A 24,675-nucleotide genomic window follows, 5' to 3' on the forward strand; every position below is an offset into this window, starting at 1 on the left:
GGTATCTGAGAAGAAAACTGGCAGTCTTGCATTAAAGTCCATTGGGAGTTGACTGAGATTTTCATCCCTATGGATGAGGTTAGATTTAGCATTGCATACTCTCCAACAAGTAGCAGGTTCCCAGACCCAGACAACCCAGGAGATAAGATGGAATTTGCTGTCGTTTGTCCCTTGCTGGCTAGAATATTTTCCCCTGCACTCTTGGAGACTGACTGTAGCAGGCTATTAAATCTCCCAAGTCTCCCTTTAATCGCTGAGAACTAGCACATAATAATTTTTCCATCCTGACCTGGAATCCTTTTCATTGTTCAGAGAGAACAAGCTGTTCTTCAGAGAACAAACGCAGAGAATACACAGCATTGCTGTGAGTGGTTTAAGTCATTGTTGTCTCCAAGGGATCGGGGAGGCAGCAGCTCTTCGGCAATCAGGAAGTTTCCCTCCTGCAGCCCTACACGACAGATCCTTCTGCAGCAGCGCTGGTAATTTCAAGTGTTTGCTTCAGTCTTTTTTTCTTTTTTTTTTTTTCCCCCCCCTTAATTTTTTTCCCCAGTTCATCTGCAATAGTTCTGGCAAAACAGCAAAATAAATTTCCCAGTTAACCTTCCTGCTTCCCAGTACCTGTACATTTCTAACATGCCCATGTTGTCTTGGGTGGTTGCTGTGTGATGCAACTACTTGAAGATTTTTTTTAATATTCTTTTCTAATAGAAAACAAGGTCTAGAGGGGAAACTCTTGAGCTGAATAGTCCAAGCCAAATGCTGTGTCAGACCATTCTGTCACAAGCTAATCAAATCCCAGCTCAAAATTGGTTCCATGTCTTGCCTTCACTTTTGCTCTTGGAAGGCTATTCCAGAACTTTACTGCCTTTGAATGGTTAGAAACTTTATTTAAATTTCTAGTTTGAATTAATTCATGGCCGGTTCATTCCTGGTTTATTTTGGAGCCAACATTGTCCTTTAACTTAAATAGTTTTTGGTGTTTATCCGCTGATGTATTTATGGAGAGTAGTCGTAGCTCCTTATTTTTGCCAAGCTAACTTAGCCAAGCTTTTTCAGTAGAAGGTTTTTATTTAGTGAGAGCTTTTTAATGTGGGAGACATTATTGTTGGTGGTAAATGATATTTATTAGGAGGGTGGGTATGCAAGCCCCAAAGGATCGGATCCAGAGATTTACAAAAAAATCTGGTTTAAAAACAAAAAAGCTCTTTCAGAACCTCTTCCAAAGATGGTGTCCTATTTCTACCTTTAATGGCCCTTGCTTTTCCCATTCTTTCTTCGTCCCTTCTTTTAAGAGGCTGCCTTGCTCAACTGCTAGGAGGGGTTTTATCTGCTCAGTGCTTTCTTTGCAAGAGAGAGGAGGCTTTCTCTCCCGGCGGTACGTGCCTACATGGTAGGTGTCTGCGCCTGCGCTCGCGTAGCGCCCCGGCGTACGGTGTAACCCCCGCGGCCAAGCGCCAGCATCTGCTTCGGGAGGAGATGACCTGCACGCTAAAGAGAGCCGGGGCGACGCGCTTAGATGCAGACACCCGCACCGCAGCCCTCAGCAGTCAGACGAACCCTCCCCAGAATGCTGCAAGCAGAGGTGGTGTCGACCTGGAGCACCCTGCTGACACCAGGCTCCCTGAATGTCTCTCTCTTTAGAAGCGCTATGGCTGCTCATGCCGTGGTTGGAGGCATAACCGGCAGCCGCCCCACCTCGGCCTCATGTCGGCTCAGCTGGGCAGCATCCCTGCGCCTCTCCTGCGGGAGGGCAGGGGTGGCCGCGCTACGAAGACAGCCAGAGCCCCAGGGCTTCACCCCCATGGGTGCAATCCCGTGCACCCCGCAATGTCACAGGTGACGGGAGAATCTGGGTGGTCCTAGAGTCGGAGGTAGCAGGTCTGGGAGTCTGCGAGCATGGGTGTATGTACGGTGTTACCTTCAGAGAACAAATACAGGTAGGTCATTTACTCTCTAGCGTCTATGTACATGCAGGTTTATTTAAGTACACATATATACAGTTCAGATATGCCATTGATTCTTTATTGCATTAAGGTGTACATTCAAAATGTACATTTATACTAACTACTTGCTATATAAATATGTTGGAAGTGTAGTTTGCCCATTCAAGGTGATTTTCTGTGGGATTTTTGGTGTACACTAAAAGGCCTATGGCTAATTGGAAGAGTGTTCCCCGCTCCATCTACAGAAATGCTTAAGGACTATGGTATGAACTGGTCCCTTTGAACCATTTTTCCATGCACTAGCTGAAATTTTTTGCACTTGGATTGTATTTGGCCAGTTTTCCAGAAAAATTGAAAAAAGAAGTCTTGTGAGTTAGAGGGAGAATTTCCCGGTGTACACAGAAAAACCAGCCTTGAGGGTTGGAAGCTGCTGAGGTTTTTGAGCTTTGTCTCCATGCATTCATACAAGCACAGCAGGAGTTTTCTTTCTTTTGGGTCGGAGGAATTTTAAAAAGTGGTTCCATGCAGACTCCCCTTGGACGCGGTGACGGGGCTGGCAAGCCCCATTGCGTGGGGAGGGTAAGATTTAGAGGCAAAAAAAAATCAAAAAGTAACCAAGTTCCCTTTCTAACTCCTACATTCCTTGTTATCTGCATTTTTAGTTGACTTGAAATCTCCATTAAAGTATAAGCTAAAGATTTTTGAGGGTTTAGCTCTGTGGTCCTCTGTTTCCCTATTGCATCGTTCTTGAAGCTGAGGAGAAGCAGGTGTCATCTCCAAATACTCGGCTTTTGGTGCAGGACATTAGAAATGTGTTTGCATCTGAAACCGAAATGAAAAATTGAGAGGTGGCTTGACCGTCCCAGCAGCAGCTCTTCTGGTGTTAAGAGGAAGCATCACCACAGTTCTACACAGTGTGTGAATATTTATCATCATCTAATCAAAGATGACCATCTTGACTTGAAAGGAGAGGTCTAAGAGAGAGGTCACGTAGCCAGCATCAGTAAGGAAGGGAAATTAAATTCTTCACCTCCATCCTCTGTGTGTGAGCTTGGGCTTGACAGGCACAGTAGTAACCGTCATTTTTAATCCACGTGAATCTCGTTACTTACGTCTCTGAGGCTGCTTAGATTAAGGGCACAATCCAATTGCTTAATAACCCAAACCCCTGACTGGTGGTGTACCCGGCTCGCTCATGTCAAGGGCTGCTGGTTCTCCTCATGCAAGGAACAGAGTTACTTTACTCATTAACCAGCAGGCCCTGCCGTGAGATTTGTAAACGTGGCTCTGTTTCATTTGGGTGGCTTATTTTTCAGCTCCTGAATTAGCATCCTGGATATCATTCTTTTTTTCTTTTTTTTTTTTTTTTTTTAGCAGAACACTAAACATGATTTACAGGCTTCTATTTCCACTTGCCTGAGAGCTGAGCGCTGCTGCACATCAAGCCCGCAGCCATGGCAAGAGGAACGGGCACGAGTGCTTGCTTCGATGTGTGGCATGCAGCAGTCGGCGTACACCCGCAGCGCTCCAGCCGCAGGTAGTGCCGCTGCCTGTCCTCTCCCTGCCAGGGGCTTGTGTCGCTCACCACGAGGAGCCACCAGCTTTCTCTGGGATGAGAAACACCATAGTCAGCCCACAGGTAACGCAGATCCTTAACCTGCCCGGCCGACGTGCACGCAGAAGCTGGAGCTGCGAGATACCTGCTTGGTTAATTTTTGTTAGGTGTCCCCTGTCTGTTCAAGAGGAAGAGGAGGATGCAGAAGGCCAGTTTTCCATTTAGGGTTTGGGGTATTCTTCTTTTTTTTCTTTATGAAAAGCAACAGTTTTCGGTCATAGGTAGAAGTGGTGTATTGTGTCTTCCCTGCAGCCCCCCTCTTAGAGACATTACAGAGCCAACCTGATCGGAAGGTGATGTTTGGAAGCTGGGTCACTGGGAATCGGAAGAGAAAGATGATTTTCAGCACTTAGGCACAAATTAGAAAGTTAACATGACGCTGCACCTTCCTGTCAAGTTGATAGTATTTAAAATGCTTGTAAACTTCTCTCTCCTGTTGCCAAGATAATTTTGACTTTGCTCTTTTCAAATCAATCATCAGCCTGATGTGATTCAGCTCACTGCAGTAACCTCTGTTGTAATTTCTCAGTTGATCACAAAACCATCAGGGTAAGATGAAGCAACACTACAAATGGAGAGGGAGATGAAACATTTGCAAGCTGTACCTTTTTTTTTTTTTTTTTTTTACGAATTTAGTTTCTGCTGTATGTTTCACTGGCAGTGGTCCCTGCCAGCAATGCTGGATTGGCATTGCAAAACTTTAAGGCAGAGTGAGGAAGCTCTGTTACCTAAGCAGTGATTTTTTTTTTTTTTTAACATTTTTAATTATTTTGTTATTGCCTGTTCCAGTAGAGAGGACTCTGTTGGCTGACATTGGCCATATTTTGATGGCACAGTTAAAGCCACTTTTTCCCTGTACTGATGGAGGGTGGCGTTAGGAGGACTCTTGCTTACTGGTGCTAGTGAAAGTTGGGTTAGGAATCCATGACATAGAAAACTTCTTGCTAAAATTGCACTTTCTCTCTGCCCCATCTGGCTCCTGGTGGTGTTATGGGTACGTGGCTGTGATTCCCCTTGCACATACTAACATTGCACTAAAGAGAGACTTTGGGAACAGCGTGTTGATCACTTTGTTTCTCAGCAGACCACGAAGTCAGCCTAATGGGGTCTCTTTTTTTTTTTTTTTTAATTATTGTTATTTAGAAATCATGCTGGTGCTGAATGACCTGGAATTTTTGCTTGGATTTATCCAAAGGAAAATGTAATTGTAGCTGCAACGGGACCTTTCATAAGGGTGGCCGTGCGGCTAAGGAGCAGAGCAAGGGCTCTGCTGTGTAAACAGTCTTTGTACCGGGGAGGTGTGGGGGGGTCCAGTGGGGTTATTATTGTGTTTGTTTTTTTTTTTTTTTAAGACCACAATTTTAGATGGTCACCGTGGCAATCGTGTGAGACAGGAAATAGTTTTTACTTTTGGTAAAGGTTTTAAAGAGAAAAAAAAAAGTGAAGCTGCCTGTGATTGTGGGCTGTGGCTATTACTAGGGCTAGGGTAGCTTGTACCTGCTATGGACTTTACCTGCTCTTATTCTGAGGGCAAAAACTCCCTGTAGCAACAATGCCACTTCTGAGAAGTGAACGGCAAGTTTCCCTTCCTTTTGTATATGTGGATGTGAGGGTGGGCAAGGGGAAGAGCTTGCTTGTACAGTTTGTTGAAATGAAACCAGACATTTTTGGTTGTTCCTAAATAAAGAGCGTAAAAGATGACCGCGAGTCGAGTGGTGATTGCACTCAGGTTTGGGGAAGCCCGTGGGCTGTGGGGTGCAGGGCTGCCCTATGCCCGGTGCTCACGCTGGGCGATGGTGAGAGCTGCTGGTTGCTTGTCCAGGAGCAGGGAATGCTGTCGCACCCCTCACCTTCATTTTAAAAGCACGACAACTTACCTGCGGGGCAAGGCCACCAGCAAGTGAGCCGGCAGCGTGCTGGAGCCCAGACAGCCCAGGAGCCCTCCTAGTCCCCAGTCCGGTTCAGAAAAGTATGGTCAGCTGTAGCACATTCTTTTACCCTTTCGAGTGAACAAAGGGGCTGCTCCTGGTTATTTCTACCCCCAGTAGCTGCCAACTCCCTAAAGGCAGGAGGAAGGTGGGAGCAGCGCGGCGCCCCAGGCAGGGCTGTACCCCAGCTCCTCGATGCAGCACCGGTGCTGCTGCAGCAGGGGGCAAACCACCAGACACCCGAGCCACCACGCACGTAATACTGACACTTTTATTGTCGTTTAAAGCTAGAGCGGCCTTGTAACCGTAGAGTTTCACTACTGGACCCAAAGGCAGTGGCTATACAGGTAGGTAGATGCGATGCCGCCAGGACAGAGGTACGTGCTGCCTCGGTCGCCCAAGTCCCCCCGGCCCGGCGTGCTGGGAACGGGTACGGCAAAGGGCCTCCGGTGGCTGCGCAGGAGCGGCATCTCCGGGAATACAGGCAGAGCAGCGACGGCAGAGCGCTGGGTGGGGTTTTTTTGGGTCTCTTTCCTTGTGATTATAGACAGTTTTGTCTCTCACCTCGGCGGCTGGCAGGCGGTACGCACCGATGCGCTTTGTTAAGGGCGTGATAGTGAAGGTTGGTGGGTGTTTGGGGTTGGTTAGGGGTTTGGTGGTGGGGTTTTTTTTTTCCAATATTCTCTTTTTTTTTTTTTTAGTTCTCCACTGGAACACCCTTCAGCAGAGAAACTGGAAAAGCTGCCTGAAAGTAGGCCATAGCAGTGCCGTTTCCATAGAAACCAGTTCACAGCGTGCCGTGAGATTCACAAGCACTGGAGGTGCTTTCGCCCGCTGAGATGGGCTACAGCCGGTTGTCCCCGTTGACGCGGGTCCTCCGCAGTACCCTGCAGCGGGGCACAGAGAGGGGGACACGGCTGAGGCTGGCCCAGGGATGACCAAGGTGCCAAAAGCTGCCCCGCGGGAGGAAAGCGGGGGCTCGGCCCGTCCCCCGTGCCAGGGGAAAGGGAAAAGCACGTCCCCCGGCTGTGGGGTGGCAGCTCCTTGTCCCACCCTACTCCCACAGACCCCAAAGGGGTGACTCCCCCAGGCGTGACACAACTGTCATGCTGAAATTTAGGGTTTCCACAAAGCAACCAAGGCTGCAGCTCTGCTCTGGGTGAGCGGAGGCTACGTTTATCAGCCTGTGCCAAGGAGGCCAAATGCTTGGGGGAGTCTCATGCTGGGAAGAGCTGAAGGAGCACTGGCATACCTCCGCTCCCGGCTCTCGAAGTGGTCAGCCAGCTGCTCCTGTGACACACGGAAGTCCTCAAAGGGCTGCTGGTACCGCGACTCGAAGGACCCCTCTCTGCCTCTGCTCGCCAGCAGCTGATTGGAAGCATCCCCTGCTCGTTCCCGTAGAGCTGAAGCACTGAAGAGGTTTATTTCGCCATTCTCCTGCTTGGATCAGGAAAAAACCCACAGTCGTAAAGGGTGTGGGATTTCAAAGTGTATGTCCTGCAGTAAAGGCAGTCCTGGTTCAGTGCCCTGCCTGCCCTACAAGCAGGGTCTCAGGGTTTGCAATGTGCAGCTGCTCTGTCTTTAACAAACATTGCTGGCTCCCTCCAACATCATTCTAAATGAAGAAATAAAAGAAGCATCTGTCCCTGAAAGAGCTCTGCCCTCTGCTTATGCCAACACGACGGCCCCGGGCCACACAGGCTCCGTGATACTGAGCTGTAACTTCCCTGGAGTGCAGACAGGAACTGGGACGGAGCAAATCTGTCTCCTTCAGCTTTTGCTGAAGGGATAACCAGGCAAGTCAAATGCAGCCCAGGCAGGACCCTGCCTGAAATGCCCCGGCTCACTGCAGGAGGCAAGCCCAGTGCTTGCCATCCCACCAGCATCCCTCTGTGCATCACTACAGAGCAGCACGGGAAACTCAAGACATCCCACATGTGCTCAGGCCAGGCAACGCTGAGCTTCGCTGCACTGACCTGCCGGCAGCGCAGAGCCGTGCCGCCACGGAGGCGAGCGGAGCAGGATGGCGGGCAGCACCCGGCGGGCCAGGCAGGGCTCGCTGCCTTTGCTCCTCAGCCCTGCGGCACAGTCGCCTTGTGTGTGACCCAGCCTTACCTTGCTAGGGAAAATGTCTATCTTGACGAGCAGGGAAGCCAGCTCCAGGTTCTCGCTGTAGTTGTTCTTCAGGGGTACGGCTCGGAAGCCTGCGGCAGAGACAGCCCCGGCGTCACTCGTGGCATGGGCAGTGTCAGCCCCCAGCACAGAACTCAAGGGGGTTTTCTCCAACCCCCCCAGCTCCCCTCAAGTGGCAGTCGGCCGCAGGGCATGTCAGCAAATGGCTTCTTCCTTCCTTTACCTGGCTGGGGATGTGACCTGTCCTGGGGACAGGAGGGACTGCGCCAGCCTGGTGACTGACAGCGTCCTCCCATGAAACTCTGCATCTCCCTGGCTAATGATGCAATTAGCAAACTGGGGAGGACCACCATGACACCCCCACACACACTTCCCCCAGTGCTTTACCCGTCTTCAAGCCTTTCACCAGGAAGGTGGCCTGAGCCAGGAAGTTCTCGTCGCTGAACATGTCCTCCTCATACACCACGAAGCGGAGGAAGGCAAAGTCGGGGTTGCTGACCTGAAAGTGGAACTGCTTCGGGGTCCAGAGAGGGTTCAGGCCGTTGTCCGCTAGTCAGAAAACATTGCTGTCAACAGGCAGCCCCCACCGAGCCCTGTGCCCCACGGCTCACCCCACGGTCAGGGGTGGCGGCACCTCCCTCTCTCTTCCCTTCGCTAACCCACTCACCCACAATCTCAGTTTTCTGCTTGGCGTTGTCATACTCGGCCCCAGACACCTCCACCTCCACGAAAGGACAAACGATTCCCCTTCCATTTTTGGGAAGGTGCCGGGCCCCCAGGACCTGGGCAGAGAGCAGGAGAGACTTGGTAAGAGAAAGGAGCAAAGGAAAAAAAAAAACGTGTTGGCATATGAAGACATTTTCTTTCCAAATAAATCACCCTGGCTCTACTAATTGGAGAGAGAAGAGACACCGACAGCCAGCCCAGCGCAGCCTGCCCCTTGGAGAAAAACAGCTCCCACCCCTGGAAGCTGCTATGGTGTTACCGACCACCAGTTTGACCTGTAAGGGATAAAAAAAGGCAGCTGAACTGCCCCAGGTTCCTGTCCACTGCCTGCACAGCCAGGCCTGGGCCACAGCATCCCCCTCGGGCCTGCCAAGCTGCAGCTGGGCTGCCAAGCCGCGCTGCCTTCCCCTGCCTGGAGCTATGCTGGACACCCCCTTTCTCTGCCGAAACGTCTCGGCCCTCTTGCCTTGGCTTGAGGACGGAAAGGACCTGCTCTCTGCTGCTGCTCTGCCTCCTGTTCACAGCACAGTCTGTGCTCAACTCCAGCGACAACCTGCTTCCTTGCAGGAGAAAGAAATCCCCCCTCCCTCTTGCCAGGGGCCATATGTCGCTCCAGCGTGCTGTCGGCACGCTGCTGTTGCAGGGGAAGGATGTGCTGCCAATGCTGGATCATGTGCTTTGAGTCATGCTGGGCTCGAGACGGCTTCTCCATCCGTGAAAGCTGGCCTTGGTGGGGACATTGGGCAGTTTTGCCAGCGGACAAACGGCTGAGCCTGTCTCTTAAAGGAGACGGTGACAGGCTACGGCACAGCAACTCTTGGCACCTGCTGGTTGCAGCTGCATCCCAGGATGCAGAAGGAGTTTGGAAAATAGACGGGAATTTTTAGGGAGACAGTGGACATGGGGTTGATGGTGCAGATGGGACGTGATGAGGTGTCCCGCCTGAGCCAGGCAATGGCTCTCAGGTGGGAACACTCCGAAACAGAGGTGGCCTCAGAGGAGCTGCAGTTTGTGCATGTTGCCAGAAACCTGGCTGAGACGGAGGGACTTGCAGAGGATGCTGCCGGCCCACACATAGTCAGCTCGGCTCCGCGACCCCTTGGGATGCCTGTACAGGCTCATCGGACAGCCACCGGTCCAAGCATGAGAGCCATAGGGTTTGGCACAGCCATGGCCTTGCCATCCCTCCAGGAGTTTTGTCTGGCGAGCTGTCCCATTGCCCTGCAGAGCTTCTGCCATGCGGCTCCGTGAGGTGACATGTGAACAGCCCAGCCCCAGTCCCGCCATCCGTGAAGAAAAAGATCAACAAGCACCTGCAGTCCTCCGGGACCCCCCACCAGCAGCCCCCCACCCTCTTATCACCAGCAGTGCAACACAGAAATGGGCTCTGACGCAGCCTGCTCCGACCTCGAGCATCTTCCTGAGGGGACACAGCAAGGTCGGTGATGTTGAGCCTGGAGCATCTCGGTGACAAGGAGGGGACACGGCGCAGCTCTTGTGTTACCCCGCTGAGAGCCATCCTGTGCTCGGGCAGTCCCGGCCAAGCTCCAGGGACAGGGATGCCACCTCTGCGGCTCGTGGATGCCACCTGCCGGCACTGGGCCTGGGCGGGAGAGGGTCCCGGGGGGACCACCCAGGGATGCTCCTGCTACTCCTCTCCAGGCGCCCAGGGAGGTTGGTGGCACTTCCCTCAGCAGCACCCATGGGTCTCCCCAAGCCTGCACTGCAGGACAGCTCTTAAGCAGGAGCTGAGGAGTTTGGTGAGGAGCATCTGTAGACAGAGGCCAGGAACTCGGAAAAAACGTTATCTCACCCCAAGCTCGGTATAACTGCCTAGATCTGACCCCACGCTGGGATGAGGGACTGACCTCAATGGAGATGGAGAGCGGCTCAGTCCCCCGCAGCGTGCTCTTGTCGAAGGGGTCAAAGATGTCATCCCGCATGTTGGTTGGTTGCAAGACGTACCCACACTGGCCGCTGGACATGAACAAGGCCTGGTTCATCTGCATGGGCTTGTCTGCAGAGCACAGGCAGGAGATGGAGGGAGGAGGCCCTGTGCCCCTTCCACAAGCCTGATCACCTGGGGTATCGGTGCCTCGTGCGAAGCCCTTTGCAAGGGGACCTGGCCCATCCCTTGGCAATGCCTCGTGTGCCATGGCGCCTGCGGCCTGTGTACGTGCAGGGGCCATGGGGTGACTTTCTCATGCACGATCTGCCCAACTAACCAGTGCTTCATGGGTCACCCCCTTCTTTTCCTCCCTCTCCTTTCAGCTTTCCTTGTGCTGGCTCTGGCATTTGCCAAACCGCCCTGTGAAATACTTGAATTCACAAAAGGAATGAAAAAGCCAGCAGGAAAAAAGAGGAGGTAGTTTTCTGGTGGGTTGGTGAGCTGAACAGGCTCACAGCAGGGTTTGGCAAAAGCCAGCGAAAGGGGATGGCTGGACTGCATGGCAGGAGCAGGAGTGGAAGCTGGGAAATGTGAGCAGAACAGTGAGCTTGACTCGGACCCTGCAGCCAGCTGGCGTCCCAGGGCTGGGGCTGCACTGTCCCCTTTGGTACACCCCCTGCCCACTCTGCCTGCTGCCAGGGACCTTGGAGGAACCCCCTGCTTCCTCTCCGTTTCACCTGTTCTCATGGCACCACAAGCCCCTGGCTAAGCCCAGGTCAATCCAGCCCTCCGGAGCACATCCCTGCTGCGGCAGCCACGTGCCTGGACATGAACGCCAGGTCCCGCTCCCTGCACCCGGCACAGAGACTGCAGACCCCCTCCTAGACCCACCGTGTGCCAGTAGCGGGTTAGCAGGGCTGCAGGCAGCTGGCTGGGAGGAGGCACAGGGTGCCCTGGGAGCCTGCCCACCTTCCCTGCCCGCTGCCCTCACCTGGGGTCTGGAAGTTGAGCGCTACCAGCTGACTGCCGCAGATCCACATGGGCAGGGGGTCGTAGTTGGAGGAGTCAAGGCGCTGGCCCTTGGGGTAGATGCGAGAGAGCTGCAGGCGGTTGTACTGCAGGAACTTCTTGCCTTTGATCTTGTTGACGTACTTTTCCGCCTTGGTCTCGGGGAAGGAAGACATGTCTCGGTAACAGGCCCTCTCTGTGCCGATCTCTGGGAGGAGACAGCACAATGTAAGCCAGGAGCACATTGCCTTTCCAGACACATCAACCACCCTGGGCCCCTTCCTAACACCATCCTCTCCTCCCTTTGCTCAGCCACCATCAGGTTGTGCAGATCCTGCTCTGCCCTGGTGGGCGTTTGCTGGGTGCCCAACCCCAATGGCTGAAAGCATCGGAACCGCTCTCGGTGATGGGGTGTGATGCTTCACAGCCTCACTCCGTCAGCAGCTGCTCTGGATGGTGACAGATCCCAGCAGCAGAGGGATGGGGGAAGGGAACTTCCACCCTCTGGAGAAGGACATTTCCAGAGCTCCAATGTAAACTGGTTCCAGTTTGCTTTGGACACCTGCCCTCTGCTGAGATCTAGCCCAAACAGCACCTCAGGGCACACCGTGGGGTCTGTAATGCCACGGTGACTGCCTGCGGTGGCCACCAGACCAGCAGATGCTCACTCTCTTCATCGAAGGGCACAGGTCGGCAATAGACCACCAGCTCCGAAAGCTCCAGGGCTATCTTCTTCCTCCTCTCCATCATCTTCCCTTCGGAGAGCTGCCAAGAAAGGGAGAGAGAGGTGTCAGGGCCAGGTGGGAGCAGCAGCATTGGAAAACCCAGCTCACCAACTGCGGTCAACAGCAGTGCTGGCCACAGACCCTTGTGCTGGGTCTGCATGGGGGGACACCACAAAAGCACCTATAGGAAGGGCCCTTGGTGAGTCCTACCTCCTGCCTGGAGCAGGACTGGCACCGGTACCAGTGCAGGGCAGCTGTGGCCTTGTATCTGAGCCTTGCCACCCTCCACAAATGGGAGATCCCCCACCTCCCGAGGTCCTCTTGATGGATCAATCTTCCCAGATGTCCAGCCTGTACCTCTCAAGCCACAATGTGTGGCCACCACCCCTTGCTATACTGTCAAAGATTACTCTGGCTTTGTAACTGCTCTGCCAGTCATCGCAGGCTGCCACCTCACCACCACCTCCACCAGCCTCCACCTGCTCCTCATCTCCTGGAAAATCCAGGACTTGGCAGGGAGATGTGTCCCCTGGGCTCTCCAGACTCACCCGTGCGTCAGCCGTCTGGGCTGCCTCCCGGATCTTCTTCACCCAGTCCAGCAAGTCCTCATGCGTATCGGCTGCCACATCAAGGGACAAGCGTGACACCGAGGCCATGCTAATGGAGAAGACGAAGAGGCGGTTGTTCTTCCCCTCGGGGCGGATGGCTGTGTGGGGAGAGGGAGCAGAGGGCAAGGTCACAAGCAGATGCTGAGCCAAGGCCTTCAGACCACAGAGGGAGGAAGGGAGAGGACAGACACGGAGGGACTCTCACGGCTGTCCCGGGACTCTTGTAATGCCCTCTTCCTCCCATTCCTGCATCTTCTTCACTCTGGGCCCTGAAGTGCCCAGGTGGGAACAGCCACCTGGAGCACAACGTCCTCTGGACTCTGGGGAGCCAAGGGACAGCAGAGAGCTGCAGCCCGGACCCAGCTTGGCCAGTGCCCTGGAGCCCCAGGGCCCGCGGCAGCCTGGTAGGGAGGCTGGACGCCACGTATGCGAGGGAGGACAAATCCTCACAGATACGGAGGAGCCTACAAAATCGGTCCGAGCTCCCTTGCCCATGGGGCGGCTGCCCCCTGAGAGCAGGCTCAAGGTGTGCTGGAGCAGCTCCTTGGCAGGACCCCCGGTGGCACTCGGCTGTACTCCAGCTGCAGGGACACGCCTGAGCCCTAAACCCCGAGGCACCCTCTGTGCTGGGAGCAGCAGCAGAGTGTGTCACCACACGGCAAGCACACACTGTAGACACACACTCTCTCACGGTAGGCACAGGGCTGCCTAGAGACAGATGGAGACCAAAGCCCTTTGGCCCAAAAGACCTGCCAACAGCTGTAACACCCCCCACTCCTTCATCCCTCCTTAGCACTCACCGATCTGGCAGGAGGGCACGTCCAGGACACCTCCGAGCAGGTCTCCCAGGGGGCTGTTCTCATCCAGCTGCTGCTGGGAATGAAGCACAGGCAGGATGGTGCTGGGCACAGTGCTGGGCACGGCGCTGGGCAGCGTGGCCGAGCGCGGGGGCTGCGCACTTGCACTCCTCCCCACCACCCCTCCTTGCTCCGCTCAGGCACAAGCTCACCTCTCGCTCCGGCTCCAGGCTGTTGGGACCAGTAATTTCCTCTACATAGTTGGAAGGGAACCACAGCTGCTTCTTGCCGCCATAGTCTCCTCTCCACCTAGAAGAGAGGGAAGAGTCAGCAACCATCCTGGGATCCCAGAGCATCCTGACTGGGGGTCACGGGCAACAGGCAGCTCTTCCATCATCTGCTTTTGGGGTCACGAGGCTTTGGGGCTGTGCAGCTTGTGGGCAAACCCCAAACAGACCCAGCCCTAGAGGGGGCACACCTTTGTACGGATGGTGACACCAAGGTTTGACTGTGTCCCTGAGGGAAAAAGGAGGCTCAGGACCAACTCACCAGCCTCCTTCCTGTTTCTCCACATTCTGGATGATGGCATTTTTGGTGAAGGTGAGCTCGTCCTCCCGCTGTGCCTTGTAGTCGAACAGGGCTTTGACTGCGCACTGCAATGAGGAAGGGTCCCGTGAGGCCAGGCAGCGAGTGGTCACATGGACAACAAGCCCACAGGATGAGACATCACGTCCCACTGCAGACGTGTTTGCTGGGGGGGCTGTGAGCCACGTCATGTGCAGGCAGCATCCAACCCTGCTGTCAGAGGCTGCCAGACCCCAGTGACCCCTGCAGAACAAATCAAGGCCCCCATTTATGCCACACCAGAGGTCACAAGTCTGGTATGGCCCCGCACTGGCACTTTTCTTGGGGCTGGAGCCACTGATGGGTTTAGTCTGGAGAGTTCAGAACAAGAGGCAGCCCAGCCTGGGAACCTGCGGGCTCAGCCTAGAGCACGTCTTCCTGCATGGTCTAGAAATGAGTGTGCAAAATAATACAGCTCTTGGAAAATAAAGAGACACTTGCTAAACCCTCAGGCCCTGCAGGTTGTTTCACGCCAAGCAGAGAGAACATACCTTGAAGGTGGGCATGGGGTTGGCTTCCACGTAGAACCCGGGGTGGCGTCCCTCGTAAAGGGCTCCGTAGTCTGGCTCCTGTCGAAGCAAAGGGCCAGTGGTGACAACTGTGTCTCTGCAGGAGAACAGGTCCCCTCCCTTGGGGGCGGTAGGGAGAACGCCCCAGGGAAGGCACAAGACCAAAGATGCTGCTGCACACAGCAAACAGATGCCCAAGCCCACACGCCCTGCTGACCTGGGTCAGGGGGGCAGCAATAAATCTCACCCAAGCCAATAAGGGTTTCCAACAGGGCATGAAGCCCCAAGAGCATGGACTGCGAAGCACAAAGCTGTGGACTGTGAAGCACAGAGCTGACACACAACACCACTCCAAGGCACCAGCTCAAAACAGACCCGTTCATCATCCTTTGGCTTAGCTCTTCCAATGGCCACCCATACTCACCGCTGTCCCTATCTTCTCCAGCGTCTCCTCGTTGATGGGGTACCTCAGCTTCATCTTGCGGTACAGCGGGTGCTTTTCATAGTAGCTGATCAAGTCCACGAGGCTCTCGAACTCGGAGTTGCCGAGCAGCACGGTCTGGCCCTCCTGCTGCACTCGGCAGTGTTTGATCTTCCCTTCCGCCCTGGCAGGTGGAAAGATAGAGAGAAGCCACTTGGCACCTGGCAAGAGAGGGTCTCTGCCAAAATAAAGACACCCAAGCAAAAGGTGCCCCCAGGCTGGCTGCTGAGCACAGCCATCTCCCATCAGGAGATGGGAGGACGAGCGGGGTCCCAAAGGCTCTCAAGGGGCTGTGGGGCTTATCCAGGGTCATCCAGGAGCAGCAAGAGCTCTGGGAGCTCACATCAGGCTCATGGCCCCCCTCCTGCTCTTTCACAGACTGCAACACCCCAGCCCACCACCCCTCTCCCAGGGACGCACCGGAAGGAGATGGCGTAGGAGCTGGGCTCGCTCCTCTTGCGCACCAGGAAGGCTCCGTCGCGTGGCACCCTCATCAGCATGTGCTCGGCTTGGGCCCGGGTGAGGTTGGCGTGGTACCACCTTTCAGGAAAGACACATCACTGTGCACAGGTCTGTACATCCAGCTCGTCCCACACCTCTGCCATGCCACACGGTTTCCCCTCCAGCCCACAAAAGGCTGCCTGAATCCTCAAAAGGAGGACAGGGAGCAGAGATCATCAGATGTGTAACACTGCAACAGGGCTGTCTTCTCCTTGCTGTGGGACAGGCAGGAACAGAGCCGTTTGGTGACAGGCAGCATGGGTGAGGGCATCCCAACCAAGCCCAGTACCTCCTTTCTTTCCACTGAGCTCTCAAGACAACCAGCTGCATCAACAACGAAGCCGGCCAGCACAGCTGCTCCGACAGAGAGCCCCGTGGGGAGCAAGTGGGGACCAGAGAGCCCCAGCAGAAGGAATGACTGCAGAGAGACCTGGGAGAGTTTCCCATGGGGTCCCAGCTGCCCAGAGGACATGACCCATTCTCCCCAAACACACACTCACTCTTTGCTCTCATGGGCATTGGTCTGCGGCACTGGCTCTGTCAGCCTCATCTCAAACTCATTACACCTCAGCGGCACCTCCTGGTAGTGGGTGATGAGGTCGTAGAGGCTGTCGAACACCAGGTTGTCCGTCAGGAAGAACTTGGGGCTGCCAGCATCCTGCCGTGAGTGGATGCGGCAGTGCTGCACTTTCCCGTTGCGCCTGTGGAAGAGGGAGGGGGTAAACCAGGGTTGTCTGTGGAGATTTTGCATCTGCCTCGGGCACAGCTCCAGCCTGGACATGGCATTCCTGCCCCACAGGAGACCCATCATGCATGGGTCCCAAGGGACTCGACACTTCTGCACTGGGACAGTGTGTTGACATCATCCTGGGGCACAGAAAAAGGGGAGAAACCTGACTGCAGACCACTGGGGAATGGGACCCCACCACCGAAGATGGTGTCAAGATGAAGGCTACCCCAGGAGTGACAGCGAGCAGTGGGCTGGTGCCTATGGCCCTCACCAGAAGGAGAGGGTGTAGTCTCCAACAAAGGTCTCGCTCTCTCTGACGAGGAAGGAGCCATCAGGGGCCCCCGTCTCGATGCAGTACTCCGTCAGCAGCCGCTCCGCGATGTGCCGCCCATCGCGTCCCGCTCCCAGCTTGCCATGAAACCACTTCTCCGCAGAGTGAAGCTCGGTGCTGTTGCTCACCTGGCAGGGGGAAAACCCACCGCCTTGGGTTACTGAGGGCAGGCTCGTGGTGCCGGAGTCTGCTCTGCTCAGGGGTCTTCCAACCAGGACCGGGGAGTTTCTGAAGCGGCTCCCACCCTTCCCACCACAGGATCTCCCCCTGAAGTCAGCTGGCAGTGGAGATGCTCACCCCTTGGGCAGTCAAGTCCCTTCTCTAGGGGAACAACCCACTGTCACACAAGGGAGCCCTCACCTCCTTTTGCTCTTCCTCATCCTCGTTTCCTTGGTCACTGGTTGTCTCCCCAGAGTAATAGATCTTGCTGCTGGTCAGGACAAAGTAATGCGGGTTCCACTCCTGCAAGGAAACAAACTCTGGGCAAAGAGACCCGCCTGAGGAAGCTCCAAGCTGTCCCACCACCCACCCATGGGATCATCTCTTCCTTATCAGCACAAGCAGTGAGGGGTGATCAGGTTTGCGAAGGATAGTCACCAGCAACACTGATTTCAGTGGAGTCACAGGAGCTTCCAAGACATCCCCCAGATACGAAGCACAGATTTATCAGCAGCAAAAAAACAGCACGTGATAGGTCTTACATACAAAGTGACTGCGGGTCACGCTGCAAACACCACAGCACGTATTAAAGAGAGATGACCAAATGAAGAGCAAATCAATGCAAAAAGGAAACACTCTGCATGGATTCAGCACGGGGGCTATCCGAGATGGTTATGCAGCTTTCCCATTGCACTCTCCTATTTTCCAAAAACCTGTTTCATTCGCATGTGACTTTGCCTCAGAGATCCTCAGCAAAGCAAAGCAGCTGAAGAAGTGAACTGTGTATAAGTAAACGCACACGGTAAAATGAACGCTCGGCGCTTTACAAAGCAGAATGCTCGTTTAGGCGGGTTAAGTGTGTAGGCACTTGGTAGGAGGCAGGCAGGTCTAGAAATGCAGGCCACCACTAGAACTTACTGCAGCAACAGACAACAGGCTATACGGATTACACAAGAGCAGCTGCAGTGCATCAGCCCAGAGCTCCCTCTAGCTCAGCCTTCTGCCTCTAACAGGAGATGCCTAGGGAAGAGCACAGGAGAGAGCCAGCATAAAAACTCCCCCAGCCTTCGGAGACTCCTGAGAAACAGGACAGACCAACGGTCTCTTAGATCCTTTGCACCACAGCCCTTCCTTCCGGCACCACACAGTGCCTTACGGAGTTACCCTGCCACGTACACAGCCCGGGTGACAGGGTGACAGTGGCAAAACGAGACGTACGTGATTGATGGGGTCTTCCAGGTAGAGGATTCCGTTCTTGATGGAGTTGCTGATGTCATTCTCTGAATACATTACGGACGTGGGTAACTCCTCGTAAGCACTGCCCTCTGCCAGCTTCTTGTGCTGTGGGATGAGAGAGCGGGTCAGGCACCTTGAGGGGAGCAGGCACCCAAAAAGCAGCATGGATTTCCTGGTGAACAACCCTAAAACTCCAGTCTGCTGCAGTGGGTTCCTCCAGACCAAAAGGACCAAGGTAAAACCCACAGAGGTTATCAAATGGCAGTAAAGACCCACCCTTTCTTCCCAGAGATGACTCCTGCAGCAGAAATACCAACATCCCCAAAGCTCTCAAGAAAGGCAGCACCCAGCTGCTAAGCTTATTTCCCAGCAGCTCCTCTGAAGCAAGAGAGCTCTTCGTCTCCAATTGTTTTCAGCATCAGATCTCCACTTTCAAGCCTGCACTGCCAACTTACCCTTCCAGAGGTAAGTAGCTGCCCTTGGTCCCACACCCTCACCCCATCTGACCCTGTTCTCTGGAACTTTGCTGGAGAAAGGAGTTCACCTTGATGAGAATCTTCCTCTTGAGCTGGTTTGGAGATGGAAGGCCATCAGCAGAAATATCTACTGGTTTGGTCAACAGCATGTCCCCAAAGACCTTCTTGAAATTCTGAGCCATGTTCCTCTGCTGAGCAATGCTGCAGTGGTCCTCAATGGACAGAATGACGGGGAAACTGGGAGAAGGAAAAGAGCTGTCAGAACCAGCATGGTGTCTGGATGGAACCAATGCCTTCTGCGCTCCATTTCAAAACCTGGCCTCTGTGCCTTCAAAGAGCAGTTTGCACCAACAACGATCTGTGCTTTCTTGTGCATTCAGTGTAACCACCCCACAGCAAAGTGTCCCCACTGCTGCTGGCAATTCTTAGAGTGGAGAATCTCTGGCAAACTGCTGGGGTTTACCCAAAGCCTTCTCTCCCACAGCTTTTTTCTCAGAGAAATCTCCCTTTGGCTGGGAGATACAATGACATGCGTTCCTCCCACCAAACCCCAGGTGCATGGTCTTGTCCTGGATCTCTGGATAAAGGTGGACTTCACTATGCTACAGCCTTGGCTCTACCCTCTCTTTGCCTTCCTGGCAGCTCTGCTAGCTGAAGTCCAGGTCCCTGCTGTACTTACTCGGAGGTGACAAAGGCATGCTCCTTGATAGTGACCAAGACATCAGAGAACTTGATCTTGGTGGTTAAGGTGTGTCCATGGTAGATGACGGGCATGCCATCGGGACCATCCCAGCAATCCACTGAAAGACACCCATGGGGGAAACTTAGCCCAAAGGCTGGAATATAGGCAGGACACGGACATGAGACGGACTGAACTAAGTACTGCTGGGAACCGCCTCGGATGGTAACAAAGTCCAGATCTTTCTGGGGAACCAAAAGCTTGGGCACGTACCACCCAGTCTCACAAAGCAAACGACCTCAGCCCTGTCAGCACGTCAACCTTCAGCCCTGCCTTCCAGACAAAGCCCTCCCCAACCACCGCAAGCTATCGCGATGACAGAGACAGAAGTGCTGGCTCTGGGTACTCACACTCGATACAGCGGCATCCCATGCGCAAGCAGCGGGCGTACGCCTCCAACGAGGACTCGCTCGAGAACTGATCCCCCGTCAGGTACCTTTCATGTGAGAGAAGACATCAGCAAAGCAACACGCTCACTGTGGGCACCGATGTCTGCTGGGACATCACGGACCTGCCTCTGCGATGTAAGGAATGGCAGGAGCGACGTTCCTTCAGACCTGCCATCTTCCCCAACTGAGGGGTTCAACTCTGCCCCTGCTGCAAGGGGCTGCAAGCACTACTCTGAGGTCCAGCCTTGCTGCTGGCTCTTGAGATAAGTCTCGAAGAGCATTGGTGCCACAAAGAGCCCCTTGTACCAGGCAGAAGCGGCCCGAGAGCAGGGTTAGACCAGCTCTTGCAGGCAGACAAGAGCTCGCTGCCTGCCCTCTATGCTGCTCAGCTGGCTTAGGCTCTCCGTCCTTTAAATCTGGGCTGAGGTGCTGCCACTGCGTCCCATGAACAGGGAGCGCAGACAGAACCTGTCTGCAAAGAAAGCGATTCCTGCAAGATTCTTCTAGCAGCAGAGAAGGAAAATGGCCAATTTCAGCCTGCCAGGTTTTTATCACATCTGTCCTTGGAGGCTGTGGAAGATGACATTGCTAATGGTACAAAATCACCAGAGTGACAGCCCAGGACCTGAAAGCACAGTCTGTATAGATGTGTGTTGCTGATAACGTCTGAGCAAAACGTTGATGGTTAAACAATGGAGGGAGGATTGGGGCACCAAGAGGAAGGTCTCTGATGTACTGACCCCAGTTTGGAAAAGTCTATTTAACCCATCACTGGGATCAGGCAAAATCAGGAGAATCCCACCCTGGCACAGGGGAAGAGGATGCTGGAAGCGGACGGGTGAAGAGAGCCATCCCCTAGTCCTTACGTGTTGTGTGAGGAGGAGATCCAGTAATGGGAGAGGGGGTTGTTCATGTTCTCCAGACACACCATGTCCAGCTGCGAGTTCCAGATGCTGTTCTCTTTGGAAAACAGGAAGGTGAGAAACTGCTCAGAAAGAAACAGAAGCGTGTTAATGATGCGGAGGAGCCGGATGCTGTAGTTTAGCTTCACACACACCTCACCCACTGTGTCAGCAAATACCAAGCAGGTAGCTATTTTCTAAGCTCAGCACAGACCGACCAGAGGCAACCGAGACAGCACGCAAGCTACCTGACCCAGCGTGCTCGAGTAACCACAGCTTAGGCATTCCCACCTATCCTCTGAGCTGTGCCAGATATCCGTGTACAAATCCTTTGACCCAGGTGGAGACAAATTAACTGCTCTGCATTTTATTTTGCAGCTCACATGGCAGGCAATAGCTCACTAAGGCCATGTGGGTCAAGGGACCTTTGTGTGGGAGTCAGTCCAGAGTGCCAGCGACACTGTCATCTCCAGTTGTTTTTATTCTTTTGTTTTCAGCTCTCCTTGCTTTGAAAAGATCCTTACATACCGCAAAGGGACATTAAGCCAAATGCAGCCCCTTTCCTCGTCCAAATGGACTGCCTGGTGAGCACTTCCAGCTGCGCACATTCGGCACACGAAGAGAGCCCAGAAGTCATTCTCTTCACCAACCAGCTCTTGTGCAACATGGTGACCCACCACGTTCATCTCATACAGCAATGCAGCTTACAGCGGCTGTGACCCTTCAAGCACTGCCACCCCGCAGTGAAGACACAGACAGTAGAGCTGTCACACCACAGCGCACACCGCACTGGGGATGTCACACCCTACTCCACGCCACTCCATACATGCTAGCATTCAAGGTTTCTTACTTCATCCAGGGAGAAATAAGGCTCATCAATCTCCCTCAAAGGGTCTCTCAGAAAGTTGAACATGAATTCCTGTACCTGAAGGGTATCTGCAGCCCAGAGCTCCTGCAAACCCCAAGAGAGACATAAAAAAGAAACCGTTTCAGAAAGTATTATTCAAAACCACGTGCAGCTCATCCGACTAGAAGCTTTAACCATTAAGGAGGCAGTTTTTAACACAAGACCATCTCTGCCAGGAATTCAACTGTCAGCACAAATGCCGCATAGCACTCAACTGCAGAAATCTGCCCTTTCTAAGTGGTCTTCATTTTCTCAGTGCCATGCATTTTTCTCTCCGATAGCTCGTTTGCACACATCTGCCATCCCTCCTCCTTTGGCAGCAGAAGCCAACTCGGCTTCCTTTTGCTCCTCTCTCCCTGGCTGTCTTTCATTAGGCCATCGAAACGGCTGCATCTCTTTGCTGGTTAACTCTCTGCTCGCTGCAGACCATGGGCAGGGAGGTGGCGGTGGGAGACAGGGAGGACAGTGCAAAGCAGGAGGCACCATGCTCTCACATGAGGCATGGCAGCGCTTTCGTGAGCCACCCCTGTCCTCCTGGAGGAGACCAGCAACAAGACAGGAGCCCAACAAGAGTCGGAATAAAGGGTCTGCGCAGACAGCAAACGCGCTGCTCGTGCCTGCGTGCCTCTCAGAACGCACATGGTGTGCTTGCTGAATGACCCAATACTTCCATTCCAAATGGAAAAGTCAGCAATTGAAGGGAACGGCTGCTCCTGAGACCTCATGAGCAGACAGGATGGACCATGACACTTCAGCTGCTGCAAGCCTTTGGTACCAGCTGAGGTCACAGGGACTGGGCAAACCTCCACTGACCAGTTCCTCCCTCCTGGGACCTCCAGTCCTGTCAGATCTTCTGCTCTTGGTCCCTTTTCTGACCAGGGTGCCTGGCTGCAGCCAGGTCTCCCCTCACCAGTGCTGCCCCTGCATCACCTGGTCCACGAAGGATGCGCTCAGGTTATGGCCGTGCGAGGCAGAGCACCCCATGACCAAATCATCCCAGCTCCATACCAAGGCTACCCTTGGAGCACTGGATCCCTACTGATACTGGTGCCTACCCCCTCGTCCCTCCCCTGGGCCTGTGTCAAGCTCACCCTCTGGTACTCCAGCAGGAACTTCTGCAACTCCAGCAGTGACACCCTGAAGTGCTCAGACCTTTCGCCACCCCTGAAAAGCAAAGAGAGAGAAGTTTTGGTCACTCATGCAGCACATCACAACGAACTGTTGCCAGCATCATGTGAGATGCCATCCGCAACCACCATGGCACATGCAAGCAAGATGTGCCCCAAGCAAGGAGCGCTGCAAGAGCAGAGCTGGATGAGCAGAGAGATATGAGGAGGGCATGACAGCAAACACAGAGTGGCTGAGACTATACGTCCACATCTCAGAGCCAGGGACTACTCCAGGAGCAGTCCAGGATTCACACTGCCAAGGGTATGACAACATGAAACACTGGTGAAGGGCAGCAAAAATCACCAGAGGGACTGATTTGTAGAAAAAAAAATATGGAGGGTCTGGCTTGTACAAGAGTGAAAAGAACTAAATAGGCACAGGGCAGGCAAGGGGTGATTGTAGACAGGACAGAGCTACAGGTATCCACATGGACTCAAGGAAGCAGGGCAAGGAATGAAGCAGGGAATCATCTGTAGCTGGTTATCTCAAAAGACTTGTCCACGAACGTACCAAGCTGCAATGGACAGCCAAGGGCTGTGCTGGGGACTAACGCCAAAAACCCCAGAAATGGACTGGGCAGTGCTGGCTGCCCTGGGCAGAGGGATGAACCAGATGGTCTACTGAGGTCCCTGCCACCTCGCTTTTCTATGGAATCCATGTTAACTGGACAAGTTAACAAGTTTTTCACTCTTTAACTTCCCTGTCTAAATTCAAGCCCTTTTTACCACGGCCGAGATGCACAGAGGGCTGGGAAGGGCACGGTTGGCAGTGGCACCACAGGCACTGCCCGGAGAGGAGCCAGAGGGGAGTGCACGGCGCACAGCCTGCACAGTCCTGGCGCTGTGGCCAGCCAGCACCAACCACAAGGAGAACCTCTGGGAGATGGCTCAAGGTCTGAGTATTTCACATAAACCAACTGACCGTTTTTGGCGGCAGCTGACCTGAGCTGGATCTCAGTGGGATGTCTGGGAGGAAGAGAGCTCTTACTGACCCGAGCTGAAGTGCCTACAGCAAAGATGCTTATGCAGAGTGTGAAAACGCAAGCAGCACGGTGGCAAGCAAGAGGCGTGCAGCATTCCTCCTCCCTGACATGCTGCTGCAGGCACCAAAGCATGTTATGGAGCAGAAGAAAACAGCCCTTTCCCCAGCAAACACAGAGAATTATCCACCTTTCTAGGAACGGAACATCCATCTGCAAAAGAAGAAGCACAAGCATTAGGTTCGCACTCACTCTCACCAACGTACGTGAAAGCAAAAATTGATCAAGAAGGGAACGGGGTCGGCGCACCAGCACTGTGCAGCTCTGATTTCCTAGAGCCTCTGCTCACACACCGCCTCCCCCGTGCCCAGCAGCCCAAGCAGCACCGTGCTAACCAGCCTAAAGCAGTAACTTCTTTGCTCCCTGTCATCCCTGGCCCAGAGGTAGGAGACAAGAGCTATTAGCTGAGGGCAGCAGGATTAAAAAGGCAATAACAAATCTGGTCTCTCCCTCCCCTTCCTGGCACTGGAGAACTCAGCTCTTACCATTTTCTGGGCGCTGAACATCAAGCTGCGGTAGAGCTGTGCAAACTGCCCGTACGTGATATCCCCGTTCCTCTGCTCCACGTCCTGTGGCAAAAAAAAACAACAGAGGTTTTACACGGGCCACAGGCAACTCTGCATGGCCTGAGGAGCATCTCCTCCCACCAGGATTCCTGAGGGGAAAGGATGATGAAGAGGCCAAAACCTGGCCAGACCTTGCCTCCTACCTTTGCCCCTCTGCTGGGGCCAGCGGGACCCCAAAGTGCCCAGGACACAGGCACGTCCTAAACCGAGTTACCCAATTCCCCAAGGTCGCCCACATAAAGGCATCACAGTGCTGGTTAAAAAGCATTATCCTCTACTTGAATAGTTACAAAAGGAACATTTTAATTTCTGTTCGCAGAGAGCATCTGAAGCGTCTGGAAACTGCAAGACCCAAAGCGTGGGCTCTCCTTTGGAGGCTCTTTGGCCTTGGAGTTCAGTGCTGGTGGAAATGGCTGGACACCAGGAGATGACCCTTCGTTCCCGGGTCTGCAGCGACGCTGGCAGGGCTGGCCGCCTGTCACCCGGTGGCAGTGGGATGCAGGACCCGGGATGCAGGACCAGCTGGCCTCGCTGCCTGTCCTCCT

The 24,675-nt window shown here is 54.0% G+C and overlaps 1 protein-coding gene across 1 annotated transcript in view; it reads right to left on the minus strand.

The window, feature by feature from the left end:
- Window positions 1–5,741: 5,741 nt before the first annotated feature.
- The window catches only part of PLCG1 (phospholipase C gamma 1), a gene marked incomplete at its 5' end in the record, with an annotated part of 48,973 nt that continues 30,039 nt past the window's right edge, over window positions 5,742–24,675 (minus strand). Inside the window, 27 exons of the mRNA XM_082007345.1 lie at window positions 5,742–6,373; window positions 6,739–6,926; window positions 7,602–7,690; window positions 8,007–8,168; window positions 8,287–8,401; window positions 10,214–10,362; window positions 11,225–11,449; window positions 11,910–12,006; window positions 12,515–12,672; window positions 13,375–13,444; window positions 13,584–13,680; window positions 13,921–14,024; window positions 14,487–14,564; window positions 14,929–15,109; window positions 15,406–15,525; window positions 15,987–16,187; window positions 16,488–16,675; window positions 16,908–17,009; window positions 17,925–18,047; window positions 18,487–18,655; window positions 19,098–19,218; window positions 19,508–19,593; window positions 20,413–20,531; window positions 21,299–21,400; window positions 22,447–22,519; window positions 23,695–23,717; window positions 24,050–24,133. Coding sequence (XP_081863471.1) covers window positions 6,331–6,373; window positions 6,739–6,926; window positions 7,602–7,690; window positions 8,007–8,168; window positions 8,287–8,401; window positions 10,214–10,362; window positions 11,225–11,449; window positions 11,910–12,006; window positions 12,515–12,672; window positions 13,375–13,444; window positions 13,584–13,680; window positions 13,921–14,024; window positions 14,487–14,564; window positions 14,929–15,109; window positions 15,406–15,525; window positions 15,987–16,187; window positions 16,488–16,675; window positions 16,908–17,009; window positions 17,925–18,047; window positions 18,487–18,655; window positions 19,098–19,218; window positions 19,508–19,593; window positions 20,413–20,531; window positions 21,299–21,400; window positions 22,447–22,519; window positions 23,695–23,717; window positions 24,050–24,133 — 3,267 coding nt within the window. The 3' untranslated portion in view covers window positions 5,742–6,330. The remainder of the gene's footprint in view (window positions 6,374–6,738; window positions 6,927–7,601; window positions 7,691–8,006; window positions 8,169–8,286; window positions 8,402–10,213; window positions 10,363–11,224; window positions 11,450–11,909; window positions 12,007–12,514; window positions 12,673–13,374; window positions 13,445–13,583; window positions 13,681–13,920; window positions 14,025–14,486; window positions 14,565–14,928; window positions 15,110–15,405; window positions 15,526–15,986; window positions 16,188–16,487; window positions 16,676–16,907; window positions 17,010–17,924; window positions 18,048–18,486; window positions 18,656–19,097; window positions 19,219–19,507; window positions 19,594–20,412; window positions 20,532–21,298; window positions 21,401–22,446; window positions 22,520–23,694; window positions 23,718–24,049; window positions 24,134–24,675) is intronic.

Source organism: Phaethon aethereus, assembly GCF_964289735.1.
Source record: "Phaethon aethereus genome assembly, chromosome: 16".
NCBI lineage: Eukaryota > Metazoa > Chordata > Aves > Phaethontiformes > Phaethontidae > Phaethon > Phaethon aethereus.